The 23,070-nt window shown below is 35.5% G+C and overlaps 1 protein-coding gene across 6 annotated transcripts in view; it reads right to left on the reverse strand.

Annotated features, from left to right (window-relative positions):
* FER (FER tyrosine kinase) overlaps positions 1-23,070 on the reverse strand; it is a 315,987-nt gene that overhangs the window by 150,955 nt on the left and 141,962 nt on the right. For all 6 annotated transcript variants that reach the window (XR_013998437.1, XR_013998438.1, XM_081132190.1 and 3 more), the window contains one exon: positions 17,222-17,344. Coding sequence is in view for 4 of the 6 variants with exons in the window: in XM_081132190.1 (XP_080988316.1) it covers positions 17,222-17,344 (123 nt within the window). In the remaining 2 variants the exon portion in view is untranslated. The remainder of the gene's footprint in view (positions 1-17,221; positions 17,345-23,070) is intronic.

The raw sequence follows: 23,070 nt of genomic DNA on the forward strand, positions 1-23,070 counted from the left end.
GAAATAGCTTTAATACAACAAAGTAAGTTCTATAATCATGGCTGCTGCAGAATTCTATAGACGCACAGGGAAAGGAGGAACTAATATGAACTGATGAGGTTAAGAAAAACTTTAATCAGGAAATGATGCTCAAAATACGTTCCAGGAAAAGAGAGCAGCAATATAAAGATAGAAACTTATGAAATAGCAGATCACATTCTGAGAAGCTGAAGGGGTCTTGGTAAGTTGCAACTTCAGACATGGGAAGGACAGGCTGGAGAAACCACTGCGAAGGTTGGAAAGAGCTAGATTATAAAGGGTCCTTGTACACTAGGGTGTTTCAACCTGTCCAATAGGAAACATTGATTCCTAAGAGTACTCTGAGCATTCACATGACACGATCAATTATTAGTTTGGATGTCAAACATTAAACATGACAACAGGGCAAAGATAAGCATGGGAAGCAATAGCCTGTTCACAAGAGTCTCAAACCCATGTCAATGAAGCCTCAGGGAAGGTAACAGCAGCAGGGGGAAGTGAAGGCGGTAACAGGCTTGAAAGCCATTTACACAGCAAAAGTTTCAGAAATTCGCGTCTCATTAACTGTGAAGGATGAAGAAGAGGAGGACATGAATGTTCCAAATACACTTTACAGCTTCCATGCCAGAAGGGATGGCGTTAACAAAGACCAAGCCTGCGAAGCAGGGCCAGTGGGGGAGTGAAGAAAGGAGTCAGTGGAAGGAGTTCATGTCTGTGTAAGTGCAGTTTGAGGGTCTGTACACTTACATATGGACTCTAACAGGATAGCTAAAGGAAAGGGAAAAACAGACATGCAAGAAGGGGTTAAATTGGGCAGATGAAATAAAATCAGATTAGAAAAAAATCCTCAACAGATTAAAAAGTCTGCATTCACAAAGCAAAAAAAAAAACAAAAAACAACAACAAAACAGTATCTTAGGCTTCTAAAATAGGAACCTGATAGGATAAAATGTTATTTTAGGAAGATAAATCCAGTGACAAGAGGGGGGAAAAGGGGGAAGGAAAAACAGGTAAAAGAATTGTCAGCAAACAGGTTTAAAGTGACAAAAGTCTGCGTGACTAAAAAGGCAACAGGAGCCCTAGAGAGGAAGCAATGGGCGAGAGAGCCCACTGGGGTCCCCTCCCCCATCCCTGAGCTATGTGCCAAGGCCCGCTTCTCACACTGAGTATTTTCTCATCTATTCTAAGCGTTCAAGTAATCTCCCTGCATGTTAGTGACTCCCCAGTATATATCTGTGGCTCTACTTGAAAGTGTCACATATACTTCATACTCGACATGCTCCAAAATTTCCTACTAAACCTAGTTTTTGGCAAGATTTCAGTCTATGATATCATCACTTAACTGCTCAAATTATAAACCCGAAAGGAATCCTAAAAGCCCCTCTCACCCACCACATTCTTTGACAAGTCTTGTTGACTGACAGATTATTTGCTATTTCACCCAACCATTGATGCCTCCACAAATATCCAACTGTTTTTTAAATCCCAAATCTATCTCTTTTTTTTTACATTCATTGCCACTTTCTTCTCTCACCTGTTAATAACTCACTACTTGGTTTCCATGATGAAGCCATATAATGGTCTTTATAAATTACGAATTTTATCATGACTTTTTCCATGATAAAACTATTCAAAGCTTCCTATTGCCCCTAGAAAAACCCAAGCCCTTTAGCGTAAAGTAGTTACTACTTGGCACCTTTTAACTTCTCTAATCTCCCTTTCTATATTAATTTAATTTTCTATTGCTGCTCTTCACAAATTTCACAAACTTAGTGTCTTAAAGCAACACACATTTATTATTTTACAATTCTGGAGCCCAGAACTTCAAAATAGGTATACTGGGGCTAAAATCAAGGTGTTTGCAGAGCTGGAATCCCTCTGGAAGCTTTAGGGGAGAATCCATTCTTTGTCTTTGCAAGGATGCCCGCCTTCCTCGACTCTTCCCCCAATATGACTCCAGTCAATACAGCCCTAGTTACATCTCCTCATCCTGCGGCCCTCTTTTCCTGAAAAGGACCCTTGTGATTACATTAAGCCCACCTGGACAATCCAGGATACTCTCTCCATCTCACGATCCTTAACATAATCACACCTGTGAAATCCCTTCTGCCGTAATAGAATGCATCCACAGCTTCTGGGAACTAGAAGGAAGACACATTTGGGAGGCCATCATTCCACCTATCACACCTCTTCACCCCTTCTCCTGACCACTAAGTACATTCTCCATCACAGGTGTACACATTGGAATCCTTACAGTCCCTCAAACGGACCACAGAATTTCTCATCCCACGATTAGATGCAGCTCCTTTTCTGAAACACTGCTCTGCCAGGCCCTTCACCAGTACCCCCCAGTAATCCTTCACAGCTCTTGGAAGCCTTTCCTGAGCTGTCAAGGTAACAGGCCCTTCTTATGTCCTCTAAAATACCATAAATTTCCTCAAGAATAGTTTTTATCACCTCAATTATAATTCCTATTGACTTATCTATCTACCCAAACAGATTCTCATTTCTTCTGGAACAAAGATTGCCATAGTGGCCACTGTTTCTTCAGCACCTAATATATTTTCTATTATATAACAGGCATTCAGTATGTATTTGTTGAATGTCAACTGAAGAGACAGAGATATGCTTAAAACCTATGAATTACTAGAAAATGTTGAGCTATATATTTCAGATGAACACTGTTGACTCTCTAGAAACTCCACATTCAAGACTGCAACGGGAGTGAAAGAGTCTTCTAAAAGATTTTTCTAGAGAAGACTTAAAAAACTCTATTTACTCACAGTCCACTATTATGGACATTAAAAGTGGTCTTGCCCGGCCCATGTGGCTCAGTGGTTGAGCATCAGCCTATGATCCAGGAGAGTGCAGTTCGATTCCCGCTCAGGGCACATGCCCAGGTTGCGGGCTTGATCCCCAGCAAGGGGCATGCAGCAGGCAGCCGATCCATGACGACTCTCATCATTGATGTTTCTCTCTCTCTCCCCCCTCTCCCTTCCTCTCTGAAATCATAAAAATATATTTAGAAAAAAATAAAAAGTGGTCTCCAACTGAAGTGACTCTAGGGACAACAAAAGATATAGATTAATTATGTAAAAGAGAATACAGCATTACTAGACAGTCTTGGTAAAATCATACCTCTTGAGTCTACCATTAGGAAACATCTCAAATGGTAAGACCACATAACTGTGAGGGCCATGACTGAAACACGAGGGTCCTTTACTACTGACAGACATACAATAAGTTATAACAACAAATTGATGCTGATCTTGATTCTATTGCTCATTAAATAGTCATCAATCAAGGTTCAAGGATATCCACAAGACTACAATTTTTCTGTAGGGGTATTTCTGTTACATGACTTTATCTTTGGTCTAGTTTTAATATATATCATTTGTTACATAAATAACAAGAAAGAACTTAAAATTTCATTTTCTCTAAGGCTTATATATGAATGAGGCTTTCCATTTTTAAAAATCACTGAAGATATCTTTTTAATGTCCTTGGTCTTTCTCACTTAAGCCCTGTAATTTTAATGTCATTAAAATTCTTAGCATGCAAATTTAGTCTACATAAAGTAAAGCAGGATGTGGGACAAGTCTTTGTGGCATAATTAAATTGTTCCTTCAAGGACAACGTAGCAGGTGAACACTAATTTGGTTAATATGGTCAAGAAAGATAAATGGTTCTTTTAAAAAAGTGAAAACAAGCAAGTAATGCCTGTTCTGTTCTTGTATTTCATTTTCACTCTTGAAATGGTTTAATACAGAGCAGTAATATGCAAATAAATAAGGAATATTAAATATTATAGAAGAAGGCTTCACTACTTTAAAGTTAATATCAGAAAGCAATCTCGTCAAGGTGTCAAATGAATTTAATGAAACCAATCAAATGTAGTTCCCAGTATTATAAAATACAGATAAGCTGAATAAGAGTGTGCCAGCTTACTCTATACTTTATTTATGAAGTTGTAGGAGCATAACTACATGAAACAGTAACTTCTAATACAAAGCAATAAAAGAAAGTCAAAATACAAAAAATAAATTATTCAACAAATGAAACTGAAACAAAATATATTTTATTTCCAAAGGGATCTCATTCATAAATCTAAACCGTGCTCCACTTTGGAAACATTAAAAGCTAAAATTTCTGTTGTTCTAAAAAAATATTAAAGTCTTGGTTATCACATTTTTTTCAAATATATAAAGCATTTATTAAATGTCCAGATCTTCTCAAAAATAACATCAAATATTCACTGAATTATGGATTAGACATTGTGAGATACGTAAAAATGAGAAAAAAAAAATCCTGATTGTTCTCAAGGAGCTGATTATCTAATGGGAATGTCAGACACAGAAAACTAACAATTACTGCAGACTGATAAAGTAAGTACTGTCTTACTGGAGAATTCAACGTGAGCACAGAGGAAGATGACACTTTCATGGAATACTTTATGAATATCTGCATTAAATAAAGTTGACTAATAATAAATAGAAATTACACATCATCATCAGAGGTTTTCTACCTTATTATTGAATTTTTTGTAGGTTGCAGGCTGTGGGGCAGAGGAGGGGAGTAGTCACAGGGAAGACGGGTAAGGTGACTGAAGAGACTCAGTAAAGACTTTTCTTCCTTTCTAGATTTCACTATCTTTGTCCATTGTACTCTGGGGATTTTAGGATATCAAATATGGTCTCAATGTCTTAATTTCACAATTCGATAAGAGACATTAAAGGAGATAAGCGACCCTCCATTAAATTATTTAGAACTGACAATTTACAATATAAAATAAAAATAAATAAAATAATAAAATAAAATAAAATAAAATAAAATAATAAAATAAAATAAAATAAAATAAAATAAAATAATAAAATAAAATAAAATAAAATAAAATAAAATAAAATAAAATAAATAAAAAATATTGGCAAAACATATGTGGACTTTTTTTTTTTTTCACAAGGTCAAAGTGTGAATGAAAGCAGCAATATTTCAACACTACACAATTCCATGTTTAAGGTATTTTTCCTCAGTGTGTGGATCTTCTACCAACTTTGATAAATGTTAAATTGTTCAAGTATACAATTAAGATGAAATTTTTGTAAATGTCATAGGTGTATCTTTTGATATTCTGGTATTTATTTAAACTTTCTAATGTATTTAATGCTAATTTATTAATATTTTTATCATAAATCTGGATTTACTACTCTATGCAGTAAAAATTGAAAATAGAGAAAAATGCTAATACATAATGTTCTTTATTAAGTTGAATTTTAATATCATGCCCTTGGCTATTATCGAAGGACACTAAAAGCAACAAACAATGTTCTTAAACTTTTGTAGAAATGTTATTAAGGACACTGTTATAGCAAAAAATCCCAAGAAAGAAATTTCTCTTAAAATTTATTGGCAGTAAAACTTTGCTGTAAACAAATTAATATCCTTCCTTTTCTCTAATCGCAAAATTAATTAACTCTTTTTCTATAACAGTTTACACCTAAATTTCAAGCTCAATACAGAAATTATTGCAGGTATTTAAGATCCTATATTTTGTATTTTATTTACTGATGTTAAATTTCCACCATTACTTATTTTTCCTTGGTATTGATAAATTTGTTTCTATTTCTATTTTAGCATTTCTGCACTTTAATATAATTTGGTTATGGCGACACAAATTCTCTGTGAAACACAGTAAAATGAAATTTGATTTCTTTGTTTTTTAAATGTGCCAATAAATGACTTTTTTTAAGCAATTAAAAGTCTAGATAGGCTTCAATATTTTAGGGAGGTATGTGATTTCACCAACTACACTTTAGATGTGTTCAGCTCGCATTCACCCTTTGCTTATAAACCTGCAGTAGAATGTCATTTTCCATAGATAATCCTAATCCTGATATTCAAGGCTTTCAAACATCTGACTTTAAGCTAAACTTTCCAATTACTCATCTTTCTAATCCATCTGCTTATGTCAAACTGATCTTATGTTCCTTAAAAAGTCTTAGAATGCCCCATGTTTTAGGTTAGTCCCTTATCATAACCCCAAGTAATTTCCTTACTCCCGCTTATCCTCAAGAACTACTTCAAGTCCATTTTCCTCTATGAACCACTTCCAGGCCATTTGTTCCTCTTATGAATTCTTATAACACATATTGTATTGCTACTTTAAAAAATCAATTTTATTAATTTTTAAAAATCCTTTATATAAGTATTTTTCAAATTGAGGTCCATAAAATCAACTTTTTTAATGTAGACTTTATAAAAATATAATAGAACACATCAGATGTATGAAACATAAAAAGTTGTCTTGTAAAAGTTGTTTCATTTTCATATGCATATACATATCAACACTCACAATTACGAATGTCCTGGGGCTCAATATAAAATGCAATTTCTTTATGCATTATGAAAAAAGTTTTAAAAATACTGCTTTATAGTGTTCTACTAAATATCATATAATATAGTTTTAGAAAAACTTAAAACACTGCAAAAATAACATGTTCAATGAAAAAAATTTTAAGCTACACTTAAAAAAGTTACCCAGGATTGCTCCAACCTAAAATAATCATAATATTCTGGAGTATAACCTTTCAACTTTTCCAATGTATATGTACATATGCATTACATTTTTTGAAAATAGAATAGTAGTATAATACTATTTTATAAATTGCTTTTTCTACTTTCCAATATATAACATGAACATCTTATCATTTTAGCAATAATTTTCCAATAAGGCATCTCCCTGAAAAATTATAACTGTTTGAGGGCAGGTGCCATGGTTTCAATTAAAAAGTTTCCCTGTGCGGCCAACTTCAAACCCTCCCCAAACATGTAACCTCGGTTACACATCATCATTCTTATAAGTCTCTTTAGTATATTGTAAAAGTTTCTTTGTCATGTAAAAGCAAATTCAGACATATAATCTTATACTCCCCAATCTTTTTATATAAAAATAACATCAAACAAAGTCTGTTTTATAGCCACTTCCATTTAGTAACAATATATCTTGGAACTCTCTCCGATCAGTACATACAGAGCTTCCCCAGTCGCATACTCCATTGAAAGAGGCACCATAATTGATTTAACTGAACTATCAATGAACATTTTAATTATTTTAAATCTCCTCATATTACAAACAATGCTGCAATGACTAATCTTTGTCAGGGAGGGGGAAATTTTCCCTCTTTATCTTTCTTACTTCATAGTGGCTGGTTTAAGAAATAAATTGACATGAAACAGATTAACTGCAGAAATCAAATTTCATTTCATACATATGTATGAAGTTCTGATAGGTACGGTCCTCCAAAATGACCAAAGCAGGCAGTTTTTATATTTTCTAGACAAAGAAGCCACAAATTTGTGAGGAACTGACATGACAAAAAAATATAGGCTTGGATGCTTAATTAGTCAAGAATCTAAGCAGTTTGTCTACATAGCCCTCACAGCCCTGAATTCCCTATCTCCTGGTATAAGAATATATCTCTACCTGCTGGTGCAGAAAAGGCACCTTTCACATGGGAGATTTATTTTCTGCTTTTAGAGACAAAAAGAAAGGTCAGAGTGTCCCTTTTGCACAGGCTTTATTTAAATAACTTCAATTCAAAATAATCAGTATGCCGAACTGGCATATTTTGGGGTGGCCTGCCCTGTGCCCCATTACCTTGTACTAACATCATTTCATATACACACAAATATAACTAAGGATAAATTATAGCATTATTGCTAAGTCAAAGGTATACATATTTTATCATTTTTATCGATTCTGTCAAATTGCCTTCTACAGAGGTTTTTCTAATTTATACTTCCATTCTGAAATTATATAAGGGCCTTTTTCTGCATATCTATGCCAAGAAAGTGAATTACAGACTGTGAATTTATGCCAATCTGATAGGTGAAAAAAATATCTCATTATAGCTTTAATTTTCCTCATTCTGAGTGAGGTAATTACCTGTCATATCTTTAAAAGCCATTTGTATTTTTAGTTTTTGAACTATCCATTCATGTTCATTGCCAACTTCTATTTGGTTCTCTTTATTAATTTCTAAAGCTTGTATATTAAAGACCTTTGCCCTTTTGTAGTAGGAGTTTTTCTTGATTACATGAGCAGGCATTTTGATCATGTACTGATCTTTTTTAAAGCAGTTATTATATGTATTGTTTTCCCTTTTTCTAATTCATTCCTTTATGGTTTTATCTTTATAATACCTTTCTTCTGCTTTCTTTCATTTAATCATGAATTTTTTTCCTAATTTTTTGAATTGAACACTTATTTATTTCATTCTTTTTGTTTTATTGATGTAAGTATGGTGTATTTAAGGCTCTGAGTTTTCCTTCAAGTTCAGCTTTGGCTGTATCATTTAAGTTATGTGTAAATTTTTATTCCCTCGCTCACTTAACACATCCATTGATACAAGCAAGGAATATAGCCTTGAACTTTAGGGTGACATCCTCACTTTCAACAGATACACTTGCTGAAGCTTGGTAAAATCTACTGCACGTGAGTTCTTTGATATCGTCTCTTAACTTTATGCTATACAGCTTCTGCCCAATTTAAGGTGCTTTCGCTATCTCAACATGTACCTTGAAGTCTGCACACTATACATGGCTCCTAGTGTCATGAAAAATATAGCTTATGGATATTTAAGTTTTTGTTGTTGTTCTTTTTGCTCTGGTTTCCAACAGGGGGAAAATGCTAACTTATGCAACCATTTTCAAACCTTTCATAGAAGATTTCAGAAAACCTCTTATACACTTTCTTATATACTTCTACATGGTTCCGGAGTCCATGCATATAGAAGGTTTTATAAATGCTATAAAATGATGAAATGTTCGTGATATAAATGCCAAATCCTGTCCTTCAACCTGCATTAAAAAAATTCCAAAGACTTATTCTTTTAACCTCTTGGGTCTTATCTTCCAATTCCCAGTATCCCTCAAATATTTATAAGGTAGATAACAAATACAGAGGCACCTCGGTTTTCAAACGTGCTCTGTTCCGGAGACCGTTCAAGTTCTGAAATGTTCGAAAAACTGAGGGATCCACAGCCCACAGCTGGGCCTCAGGATCCTGCCCTCAGCGGAAGCCGCGGGGCAGGTTCCACTTCGAGGCGTGTTCGAAAACCGAAGTATTTCCTTCTGGGTTTCTGGCGTTCGTAAACCAAAATGTTCGCCAACAGAGACATTTGAAAACTGAGGTACCACTGTATAAGGAACACATTACCAAAAAACCTGGCTCTTCAGACTAAAAATGTCATGATGCTTAAGAAAGTTTGAGGTAGGCTTATAGATAAAACCCCCTTACGAGATCACTTAAACTTTAGTGGTCTCCAAGGTCTATTAATTTTTTGAGTGTAACATTGACTGAAAAATAATGTAAATAGAGTCACTCCAAAATGGAGTCAGATCTACCACTGCAGAGCAACTGCCTTGCACGTCCAATTCCTCAACTCTCCTGGAATATTTAAATTGGGCAAAATAACTTTTGGACTGGGCCAAACCAACATTGTATTCCAAACAATTGTTTACCAAGCAAAGAGGAAAGCAAACATTCTAACTACTAGACTGAAAACTAAAGATAACCTTTAGAACTGCCATCGCCATATACAGCTAAAGCATAACTCAACTTATTTGCATTTTTTTTAGAAATTCCTTCCTTGACTTATCTATCACCTATAGAAATTCCTCTCTTCTATTCATGTAATTATTCCCCTTCTCTTTCTCATAAAAATCCTTGGCCTTCACCCCAAAGTGAAACACTATTTGGGTTTCTGCCTGAATCAGTGCTGCCCAAATAGCTATTCTTTGGCTCTCAAGTAAACTCTTGTTATCTCTCAGTTTTGCCTTTTGCTTTTAGGTTAACAACTGCTGCTCCTCAAAATATCTGCTGGTAAAGTTCGAGATAAAAAACTGAAAGGCAGTCTATATGTTATATGTATTGCGACAAGGTTCTTTTATTTGATTAAATGGATCAAGCCTAAAATCCAAGTTTATTTTGACTCCCCACAGTATGCTAAATGAAGGTTAAATATTCAAAATTACATGTATTTCCCTTGGCACAACATGCTATATAGCTCCTCCTAGACTGTTTCGTAAGTTTCATAAGGGATGAGACCATAACTGTCAAGTTCACTGTTACATCCTTGGGTTAGAATACTGGAGTTTGGGAAAAAACTGTTGTTGAACTACTGAAATTACTGAGACTAGACATTATAACTTATGCTAGCTGGGATTGTAGTTAAAAAGATGAATAGAACAGAACCAGTTTCAAATCACCACTCTGAAATTTATAAGAAATGTGATATGGGTAAGTTATAATCTCTGAGTTTCCTCACCTAATAATGGGCATAGTACTGACACTCAATTCATAGTTGTTGAAAATATTTCATAAAATCAGAGTGGTAGGGTGCTATCAACGCACTATGTACTCAATAAATTTTTTTTTCTTCCTTCACAATTTAAAATCTTCCAAATTTGACTTCTGTTCTGATTTACTTGTCCTCTGAAGAAGTTTTTAAGTAAGAAGGTATGTGGTATTTTACAATTTCCAAAGTATATACACAGATTTTCTCACATGATCTTTACAACTATGGGAAGTTACCGTAGGCTGAAGATGACTTTAGCAGGCTGGCTGACTTGTCCCAGATTACGTGGCTGGTAGTGCTGAAAACTGGCATTTAAAATTAAGTTCTCTTTTCTCAAACTGGAGGTCAGCATGGAGATTTATATACTGTTGATGAATGTCCTAAGGAGAACATTTTGTAATTTTTTGTGCTCTTCCTCTCTCAATACACCTAATAATTGATCTGAAAGATGCAATTAAAGAGTGGGTATTCTAGACTAAAACTTTTTTCCAAATTATAGGTTTCCCTTACTGGAAATCTAATTTGACATAATATTTAATTATCTCATTTTCAAGAGATAAAAAAGAATCACTCTTAGCTACAAATTTTAAACACACAGCACATTTTAAAAACCCCATACAAATGACAACATAAGAGGATTAACTGCAAAAGCACCACTAGGTAGATGCCTCCAAAAATAATACTAATGAGTGTAATATTGAGACACAGTAAGAAATTAAATTTGGTTTTAAACCGCTTTTTTGGTACAGCTCCTAAAAATCCTGAAAATTCCTAAGCGCTGAGAGCCATAAAGGTGTCTTTTGCCACATGACTGAGGCGACTTTTGGAAAGCCCCTCAGCGACGTAGGATGGAGGCTGGTTGCCCGGGAGCCAACTTTGTGGGTAGAGGTGGAGCCTTCAGTCCCAGCCCCTGAACTCTGCGGAGGGGAGAGAGGCTGGAGATTGAGTTCAATCACCAGTGGCCAATGATTTGATCAATTGTGGCTATGAACTTAAACTACAGTGGTACCTCGTTTTTCGAACATCTCCGTTGGCGAACATTTCGGTTTACAAACGCCCGTAAACCAGGACGGCAATGCTTCGGTTTTCGAACACGCCTCGGAAGTCGAACATGCCACGTGGCTTCTGCTGAGGGCAGGATCCTGCTGTCAGCTGTGGATCCCTCGGTTTTCCAGCGTCTCAGAACTCGAAGTCTTCCAGAACGGAGCACATTCCAAAACCCAGGTACCACTGTGTATATTTCATAGAAACTACATAGAAATCCAAAAGGGCTGGCTTCGGAGAGCTTCCAGGTTGGCGGAGGCAGGCATGGGGATCAGGGAAAGTGGGGTGCCTGGAGAGAACGTGAAAGCTCCGTGCTCCTTCCCACAACTTTGCCCTGTGCATCTCTTCCATCAGACTGTTCCTGAGTTATATCCTTTTGTAATAAAGTGGTCATCAAGTAAAACGATTCTCTGAGCTTTGTGAGCCACTCTAGCAAATTAATCAAACCCAAGGAGGGGGTCACCAGAACCTCCAATCTATGAACTAGTTGGTCAGAAGCACAGGTGATAACCTGGGCAAGTGATTGGTGTCCGAAGTTTGGGGGGGGTATCTTGTGGGACTAAGCCTATAATCTGTGGGATCACACTCTATCTCCAGGAAGACTGTGTCAGAATTGAGTCAATTGCTTGGTGGTATGGGGGAAAAATGACTGGGGGGAAAATATCTTGGAAATTAAAATCAGGGGTTTTACTCTTATTTAGATGGCCATATTACTACAAAAATTTTCCCTTGAAATTCACTCATACTATTAAACACAAATTTTTGGTTTTTGAGAGACCCATTATAAAAACTTGTAAGATTTTATGCTGAGTTTCTACTCAAATGAATTTCTTGAATCATATAATAAACAATTGACCTTTTAAGATTAATATATATTAACTTACTCCAAATTTCTGCTCATCTCCCATCACTCTCTCCTTCTACCACTGTTTCTGCCATGGTGGCCCCTGTGGTTACACCAAGGATCACTCCGCAGACACTCCTGGAGGATCTTCAGTCAATAAACACCACTACGGCTCCACCAGTTTACATTTGGCACCTGTTCTCTTCAGTTAATTTTCACGTTGTACTAAGTGTTAAGTAAGTACTTTTACAATTACCCCTGCATAACACCATACAGATAACGCCTTGGTCTAGTTCACATTTCCCCTCAGAGTTCATTAGGAGGCCTTCTTTGATCACAATGTTTTAAAAAAGCAGCCCTCCCCTACACACAGCACACAAGCCTGCCCTCATTGTCACACTCAGCTCCGCCTCTCCTTGACCTACTTCATCTTCGCAGCATGTACTACACCCTGTCATAACCCAGGACACTGTCCAGCACAGAGTGAGTAACTGCTAAAGGGATAAGTACTGAATCACACATATTTTCCAATCTTCTCTTTACTAAAATTTTAAATTTATTTTAATAATCTAATTAAATGATTAAGGACTTAAGGCACATGGATGTAGATTTAAAGAAATGGAAGTCTCTTAAATTCCTTAAAATGTTCAATTGAAAAGGACTTTAACAAAAGTATGTCAAAAGCCTCTATTAAAGGAAAATCATTAAACAGTAAGATTGGGAGAAGCAAACCTTAAGTATAAGGTAAAATAGTCTTTAAGAAATCTTAAACTACAAAAATGAATAGAGAGCCTAATTAAAAATATAGCTTTCCACTCTTATGAACTATTGTTTGTCTACATGAGTCTGAACATGAATGTTGTTGCCACTAACCTGTCTCCTCTTTACCAGTCAGTAGTGTCAGACCCAAAAAGATTCACTTTCCTCTCAAAAAATCTGCCTCTAATATTCTCAAAACCTGTACCAGTTCTGATAAAAAGCCACAGGTACTTGATTTATGCTGGCAGCCAAGTCATCTGTCAAAGTTTCAACTTAATGGCTCGCTGCCTAACTCCCCTGAATTTAATCATGAACTTTAATTCCCATTCAGAAAGAAATTTATTTTTAAAAGCAACTACATTTGAAGAAATATTAAATTTAAGAAGGCAAATAAACTTTCAAGGCACGACTGAAATGTTAAAGTTGAACCAAATGTCTTTCTAACCTATATTTTATCAAGTCTTACTTAAATGTTACCTAAAATCCCAGATCACTGACACAGTATTACTGTTTAATGATTTTCCTTTTATAGAGACTTATAGTTTTTGATATGTTAAAATCTTTTCCAATTCAACATTTTATACAATCAAAGATACTTCCTTTTCCTTGAACCCACATCCACGTTCCTTAAAAAGTAGTTTATTCTAGTCTCCAAAGTCTAGACTGTACAATCTAGACAGACAGTGGTTAAGAACATGGGCTCGAGCCCGGCCGGGTGTGGCTCAGCGGTTGAGCGTCGACCTAGGATCCAGGCGATCGGGGTTCGATTCCCGGTCAGGGCACATGCTGGGGTTGTGGGCCGCAGCCGATCAGTGACTCTCTCGTCACTGATGTTTCTACCTCTCTCTCTCCCTCCCCCTTCCTCTCTCAGAAATCAAGAAAGATATATTTTAAAAAACAAGAAAAAAAAGAACATGGGCTGGAATCTCAACTCTGAGTCTTATGAGCTATGTTATCTTGTACAAGTCATTTATCATAGTAAGCTTCAGTTCCTTATTCAGAATAGTGTATGGGGTTAATAAAATAATAGTGTATGGGGTTAATAACAATACTTCATAGGAATACATGGGGATTAAATGAGATAATGCATATAAAAAGCTCAGCAAGTACCTGGCTCCTAGCAACTGCTCAATGAATCTAATTTGTGAACAAATACTTACTGAACACCTACTATGAGTCAGCACTGTTGATACAGCTGCACTAATTGCTAAATGTAATTCTGGCCCTTATTAAACTGACATTTCACTTGGGGAGACACACAACTAAATACATCATATAATATAATGTCAGGTACACAAAGGTGTGACAGAGAGAAATTAAAAAGGGGAAAAGGGAATATAAGGAGATGAAGTGTTACTTCACACATGGTGGTCAGAAAGAGGCCTCTCGATGAAGTGACATTTGCACAGAAATTGAACTAAGTACGTGTCGCTAATGTAAGGATGAAAATGGGTGATCAGTCACCCCTGTTTATAACAATGCCTTTCATCTTCCATATCTTTACAGACCTTGGGAGGCGTAGGAGAAATCAGCCAGTAGAGGGTAAGGGATGAGTGTCTTAGGCGCCACTGGCTTCATTACCGTAAGTTAAATTATGTCTCTGTCTCTAGTTTCCTATACCTCTGAAGATAAGAAAGAGACTACTTTGGCCACTGTGTCCTCCAGTTAGGCATTATGATGATGTTTTTATATTTTTACGGATAAGAGAGATAAATGGGAAGAGTCTTAGAAGTAAGTGGCTATAAACAGAAATTATACTGAGACCAAAATAGCATTCCTTATGTAGGCTAAAAATGAAGTCTGGCAAGACGGAAATTAGATGTTTTACAGCACATTATATGGTCAAAGACATTAACTTCTTATGCAAATTAAATCAACAAATAGATTCCAATTATAAGAGTACAAATGACTTCTCAAAGGAAGATACATAACAGATAATACGACCATAACAAAACCCATATCAGTTTGTTCTCTGCTCATAATTGAAAATTATCTAACTTTCACAACCTCTGCTTTGTGATTTTCTTGTAAAAGAGCAACATGATTCTTTAAATCAAGTGCATAACAATATTTACAACAGAGATAATGATTTGCATATTTCAAATATCAGTACTTTAGATCAGGTTAATAGCTATATAAACTTTAAATTTCCACCTCATAAAACAATCACATATAGCCCCTTAATCTTTTATAGCTTTCGGTGCACAGTCATTTTCACAGCTAGTGCTGTACAATGCTGAGATAATCAGCTGCACAGCCAGTGTTGAGGGTTTGGGAGGAAGAAATAACCAGCCATGGAACAGTCCAGAGAATCTACTCCATCTATCTGGTCTCGTATCATGAAAAATTCATACAGTGAGAGATGCAACTTTATTTGAAATTATATATTCCCACTCAAGTCCAGGTCTGCATTTTTGTGTGCCTTTTTTATGGTTTTGGTCTCCCAAATTAGACCTGGCTAGGCAAGTAGACAATGCAAATGTCTGGATGGCTTGTGAAACGGGTTATCAGTATCTCTGAAAACCCAGTTGCATATGTCACTAACCTAACATGGGTAGAAAAGTATCTTCGTTTCACTGAATTTTACTTCATACTGAGATATACCAGAATTGAAATTCATACTTTCACATGTACAATTAAGTATACAAAACCTCTGCCACCTAAGTACTGGAGGGAGGGCAGTGGGGAAGAGAAAATGTCAAAGTTGTCCCCTAGTTTTTGGTTTGAGCAGCTGAGTATATAGTGGTACCATTTACTGAGAAAGGGAGAACAAATTTTGGAGTTAAAGGTGCTAAACTCAGCTTTAGGTGAAAAGTTGAAAAACATCAGTTTGGGGGAATATATAAATCTGAACTAGAAATATAAATTTGCAAGTCACTGAGGTATAGAAAAGGAAACAAAGCCATGAGAATAGGTGACCTTAACTAAAGAGCTCCTAAAATTCTGCAAAACAATAGCTGTTAGTCACTGATGGAAAAGAAAACATTGATAGACTTTTTTCTTTTTTTAACTAGAGAAAAAAATGTGCCCACCTGGTCCAGGCTAAAGAGGAATTTTTGTAGAGTTTTCTGCAATTAAAATGGAAAAGGAGGTGGCGTGGGGGTGAAAAAATACAAAAGAATGCGCCAATCTCATAATTCTACAAATTATGCAAGAAGGCCAATGCCTTAGTCACAGAATTAGTGTTTAGCAGCTGTAAAAATCTTCTGTGAGAGGAATTTCTTAAGCTCAGCCTGTAAGTAAAGACTGAGTAATAAAATACAAGTACAAATACAGACATTATGTTCTAGACTAACAAAAAAAAGTATAACAGTTGTCTTTTAAATCTCCTTAGCTCAACCTGAATTATACACTAGCATTCTTGGGAATAACACTTAGTTCATATTAAAAGTTACCCCTACATATATAAAAATAAAATCAGTAAATATTAAGCTATAGGTTTTATGACTTCCCTACTTCTACACTGTTCTCCAGAGCAGATAGCCCTGAAAGGAAAGGACGCCTGCCGACCCCATCCCAATTCCTGAAACATCAAAAGTGCTCAGGCACCACTCGGCTTCATCGCTCCACTTTGGCCCAGGCCACAGGTGTTACCTTAAAAACACACACCTTCCTCATACCCATTCCTTACCTCGCAAATCTCTTACAGCACCTGGAGGTAATGTGTCCCATGATCGATGTTAGAGGTAAAAATGACCTAGAACAGTCTCTCACCCAGCTACCTTACTCCACAGAGGGAAGTCATAATTCACTGCCTTTGAGTAGAGTAAAAAGGTCCAATGACTTATAACATATTGTAAACTTAATGCCCAAAGTTAGAATTCTAATTTACTCATGATTTCTGAATATTTTCTTTGATTTTTATATCTTAGAATGTTTTTTACACTGAATCTTTCAAAGACTAAACCTTATAAAGTGAAAAAGAGCCTGAAGTCTTTCAAGAAAAACTGAGTGTGGGGGGGGGGGGGGAGGACTAGGCCGCTTGTAACCTAACAAACATTGAATCAAAAGGCAACCATGTTACGAAACCGAGGAAATTGTTTCAACTACATTGTACGAGTAGCAATCACAAAGCCCTTTCATTTCCAAACTTCTTAAAAAACCTAAGAATTTGATTTACTGTGGGAAATGTTAACTCACAAAGCATTCTATAAAATAAAATTTTAAAAAAAGCATGTCTATATATGACATATGCACCTACCTTAGGAATAGGATTCAGCAGAACGACACCTGACTTCTTAGTGATGACCTGCTTTGTGGTATAGTGATGATCTATAAGCTGAGGAATGTTTGAAAAACCAGTGCCTTCAAATCGATACATATTCTGGAGAAAGAACAATAAAGTGGAATCAATCTAAAGCCATTGCTCCAGCATCACTACATTCATCAACAAACTAAGTTCCATTTAAGTAAAACTACTGTTGCGCAACAACGCAAATACCCTTGACGTTACTGAAGTATTCACTTAAAAATGGTTAGGCGTGAACTATGTGACGTAATGGATGCGTTAATTACCTTGACCTTGGTAGTCATTCCACAAAGTCGATCAAATCATTACACTGAACACTTCAAATACAGGCGATTACATTTGTCAGTCATTCCTCAATAAGTTAAAAATATATACGTACACCGTTCTCCCTTTGCCTTCCTCCAGTCTGCCCTTGGCACAGAAGCCAGGGGATCTCATCTCTCATTGCAGTGCTTTCTCCAAACGCTCACCGCCCTTGGAGTAAAAGCCGAAGCCCTCACCGCGGCCTACAGGACTCTATACACCACCTGCGCCCTGTCCTCAGTCTTCCCTCACCTGTCACCACCGCCCCGCTCCACTGCAGCCCGCCCATCTCCTTGCGGTTTTACAAACGCACTGTATAGGCTCCTTCCTCAGGGCCGTTACATTTGCCGCTTGAAACAGTTTGTCAGAGGGCCACATGGGAATGGCTCCCCTACTCAATGCCAGTCTGTCATCGGATGTCACCTTTTCAGTGAGGTCACACCATAGTCAACACCCAGTTTCTCATCCCAACTAACTTTCTTACCTCCTTTTCCGCACTGAATTTTCCTCCTTAGAATTGATCACTACCTAACATCATATACGTTCTATGTATTTATTCTGTTTATTGTCTATCTCCATCTCCTCTAAAACGAGAGCTCAGGGGGCGATACATGTTTACATTTATTTTGTTCATCACGGTATCCCCAGGGTCTAGAACAGTGCCTGGCATATACTGCCTGGATAAATAAACATGTGTGACTGACCGAAATGCATATAAAGTGACTGTAAAGTTAAAGCAACAAGTAGGACAACTTAGCTTAGAAATGAACAATGTTTAATAGAAGGTAACTAATGAGATGACTCACACAGAATGATGATTCACACAGAATGAAATCTCAAATGAGACACTAGTGCCATCATGTCTTATATAAACTTCTAATGTAACTCCTATAACCAGAGAAATAGTGAATAAAATAATGGGAATTCTCAGTCTCCTTTTCTTAATGTAAAAACGTACATAGTTTTCAATTTAAAGGCAGTTTTCTGCCATTGACATAGTAATTGTGATGGACCAATACAGTGAGTAATACAAGCAGCATTCTTCATGGGCTGAAATAAGAAACTAATCCATACCAACTCTTTTTTAAAGCAATTGCTGAATCGGTGAAGTTCTGAGTCTAAACACAATGGAAACCAATTAGCTCACCTTCTTAAAGATGAAAATAAAGTAATGAATTTTAAAATGATGTTAAGATGGTGCACTCATTAAGCAACTAAAGGTCAAGAATAGTACAGTCATTAAAACTGTTGAGGACTTGTTTCTTGACACACTCAAAATTCTGAATATTTTATTTGACCTTGTACAGATCTGTAAAAATTTCTTATAGCTCAGATGACCTGAGGTTGAGTTCACATACAGATGGGTATTTTTATGTTTTTTTTCTACACACTTTATCAACAACATGACTGAGAGAATTCAGACTAACTTTTAAATCAGAGGCTTCTCTTTGGAGCTAAGATTGCTACTAACAATCTCTTATGTGAATTCCAAAAGAAGCAATAAAAAATAGTAGTATAGAATAAATTTCTACAAAGATCATTTTGTTGTCAGTTGCATATTTTAAATAACATGTAACATGTCATTTAAAAAATAAGTATGAATAAAAATACCATGTGACTCAATTTTTATAAAATAGAAATTACATTGATATCTAATTAGAATATATTTTTTAAATCACAAAGAATATACACTGAAACCCATACGTGGGTGTTATTGTGAAGCATAGACTCCATGATACATATTTCTGAATTTCCATCAAGAGTACGTATTACTTCTGTTTTTAAAACATTTATTACAGCTAGAATTGTTTCTGAGTTATCACTGTACTACTTAAGAATTAATCACACATATAGATGAAAAACACATGAAAAACAGATTTTGTTGCTATACGTATTTTGAGAGGACTGTTATTATGCAAGAAAGTCAAACAGAACACAATAAGCATACACAAATGAGGAGGGGGTTTGATGTTTGTATCAGTTTATATAAGTTGCCTGAGTAGATCCCCTGAAACAAAACTGAGGACAAGCAAGCTTTTGTGGGGGGAGAAAAATGAAAGAGAGGAAAAGTAACTTCTGAAAAGGCTGAGTTGAATAAAAACAAGACTAGAACACTCTACTTTTTTGTAAAATACCTAAATATATAAAACATAAACGTTAGTTTTCTCAGCTAAAAATGGCATACTGAATAGTTACAAGTAACTAATTAAACGAGTACCCAGGAAGGCTCTGGGGAAGCTCAGGGAATAGCATGAATAAGGTTTGCTCCGGTTTTCTGAGTTAACTTACGCATTCTTCAGATGGTGTCTCAGACTTAACTTCCGTAACTTTCCCAGTCAAAAGCTTTGAGAGCACCACGAATCCTTACAACACTTACTATAGTTTATAATCATATATAGTGTGTGTGACTCGTGAATGACTGCGAGCCCTTCCCGAGACTGTAGCTCCACCATTATATCCCTGGGCCTTAAGAATACTCACTCGGCTCATGTTTCCTGCAAATTAACATTAATAAGGCCTTGCAGTGGCTTTGTTTTGTTGTTAAGAAGGAAGTTTCCTAAGTCTGTGTGCCAGTAGCAAAGAAAATATCTTATGACAGTGTGATTTTGACTTGGAGGTGCTGACTGCCTTCTTTTGAGTCCTTGAATGGTGGAGTAGAATGGTTAACCGATCCTAAGCGTAACAGTAAGGCCACACACTTAGAATTAACTGTTATCCAACTAAGTTTTGGATTCCCACTTGCTTTCACTCAGTCTTCCTTAAGTCCAATGGCATGAATTTAAAGATGGTTCAAAGAGCCTAGAGACCGTGGCAACAAAACCAAGTAAACCTAACTGGGCACGTTCAGAGACTAAACCATCAGCTCGAAATGGAATTTAGCACATGAGAGAAGTCCAATAAATATCTATTGAAAGAATGATGATTTAATACATTGAGCCTATCCCAAATCTCACACAGTAACTACAACTTCCATTTTTATGTTATTTTTTTTATTAGCCCATATCCCTGGGCCTTACATAGTACTTGCTCAAATAATATTTCCTGAATGAATGAAGGGATAAAAGATGATGATATATCATTACATAGAGGATTTGTCCTGTTTTATTTAAAAATACTTACTATGTTGTTATTTTAAATTCATCACCATGTGTTAATTCAAATTTCTTGGCTCAATCATTCCTAATTCTGCATCTTTAATATTTCTCTGTTCATAAATTCTACTAATGTCTCACCTACTTGGTTTTAAACTCACTGAGAGAAGGTCACACATTTTTTGGTTTCATCTCCTTACAACGCATAACATGGTATTTTGCAAAAATGAGTGGTTAGCAAATATGTGTCAGAGAAACAAATTAGAGAAATATGAATTGGCACTTTCCTATAATAGCATAAAAACATTCTTCCTGGAGTACTTTTGTTTTATCACATGTATTTTCTGTTTTATCATATACAAAAGCAAAGGTTTGATAAACATATATTTACTTATCAAATGGAACAAAGCTATTTGAATCTCTATGAAAATCAATCAACATTTATCACCCAAAATAAACAGTTTTAGGTACAAAGTTTGAATACTGTTTTACATCAAGTACCATAAACAGGCTATTAATTATGGAAAAGGTCAAAACACTAGAATGACACTTAGACTCAAATACTCTTAGATATGTTTAATATATCTAGCCTTGTGAAATTAATATGCTTAGTGTCCAATAAAAGGTACATTTCTTCTTGTTTGAACTAGCTAAAACACAGAAAATCTTTCCCTTAGTAAAATTGTAAAAATTGTAAGTATCTGTGTCCATCTTGCTCAGTTATAATGGTAGAGTTTCACACCATGTTAAAAAGTAACTGTGACACACATAAGAAAATAAAGCTTCAAACTTATTGCCAGCCTAGACTTTGGTTGACAGAGGCAATATTGCTAGAAATAACATTAGTTGTGATCAGTGAATACCCCAAACCTAAATACAGGCATGCCTCAGAGACACTGCAGGTCTGGTTCCAAATCGCCAAGATAAAGTGATAAAAACTCTAAAACACCTTCATTACTATTTAAATTTCACAAATAAATCTCATAGAAACAAAAAAACTTAATTAACTTTTCCAATTACATTAATATTTCTTACAAAGTAATATTTGTATTTTTCCTCAAGTAGAGTCATCAAACAATGGTAAAATTACCAAATATTTGCATAGCACTCCATACCTTACAAAGTATATATTCACTAATTTAAGTCTCACAATCACTGTATAAGCTATTAACCCCATTATTTCCCAAAGCATAGAGCCTGTAAAGTGAAGACCTGGAACTGGAACCCAAATCTTCTAAGCCCAGTGCTTTTTTCATTGGCCCACTATTTATATTTTTACATTCTCTAAAATCCCATATTTTTTATGTCTTCCTTTCTTAGGACACCTATCCCCTCATTTATGTACAGCTTTTATAATCTATTACTAGATTATAAACTCCTTGATTAGAATATGATGGACAATCATTAAATATATGGTTATATTCCCCCATTTGTTGACCCCCTTCTAGGCAAGAGGTATATGAGGAAGGAAATGGAATCGTTTTAGCTCAAGGAAGATTCATCTATGCATATGAAAAAGAATTTAAAACTCCCCAGTCTACACTACCGTCAAACTCCTATTTTCAACTGATTTAAGAGGTCAATGTTAGTTAGTGAGTGCAAACTAAGTAAAATTAAGCAGTGGGAAACCTGGGACATTAACAGAAATACAAGCACTCTCATCTTTTAATAGAGATCTTTGAAATGACAGAAGAAAGCCAAATAAAATCTTCAGATGTGAACTTGTAACAATGTCTTATTTTTAGAATGTATTATGCTATTCAGTTTAGTCACTTAAAACAAAATGGCAATATTAAAGACAAGTTATAATTTTCAAATATACCATTTCTTTTTTGTTTCTAAGAATACTAATTTAAAGTCCTATAGTTACACAGGACAAGCTAGAAGTGGTATTAAGAAAAATATTTCAGTCTTATTTAACGTATAACCTATAAAAATAGTAAGTTTTAGAGCTTAGAATATAGAAGAAAATATTTATATAAATTATAGTTAGTTTATACTTTACCTATGATTTTTCCTCTACAAGTCTCACATCATTTTATAAATATTGCCCGCATGGTCACAGGTTGTAATAGGAAAGCTTATCTACATCTATTAGAAAGGTCCCCACAAATTTTATGAATTTGACAAGGAAATAAGGAATGATATACTACTAGAAATAGTAAGTCAGGAGTATGAGAGTAAGCAAATATGATTATCAAGTTGAAGTGCGAATACTATGCAAAATTAACAAATAAGGTGAAAATTATAATATATACTTTTAATGGCCTTATTTCTTTTAATCCATCTGAATGGCATCTACTGCCATTTAAATATAGTTACTAGATATGACTATACTAAATACCACTGTATACTTTTAAATGCTTACTTTTATGGTATGTGAATTTCATCTCAGATATATAGATA

This window comes from Miniopterus schreibersii, assembly GCF_964146895.1.
Source record: "Miniopterus schreibersii genome assembly, chromosome: 3".
Taxonomy (NCBI): domain Eukaryota; kingdom Metazoa; phylum Chordata; class Mammalia; order Chiroptera; family Miniopteridae; genus Miniopterus; species Miniopterus schreibersii.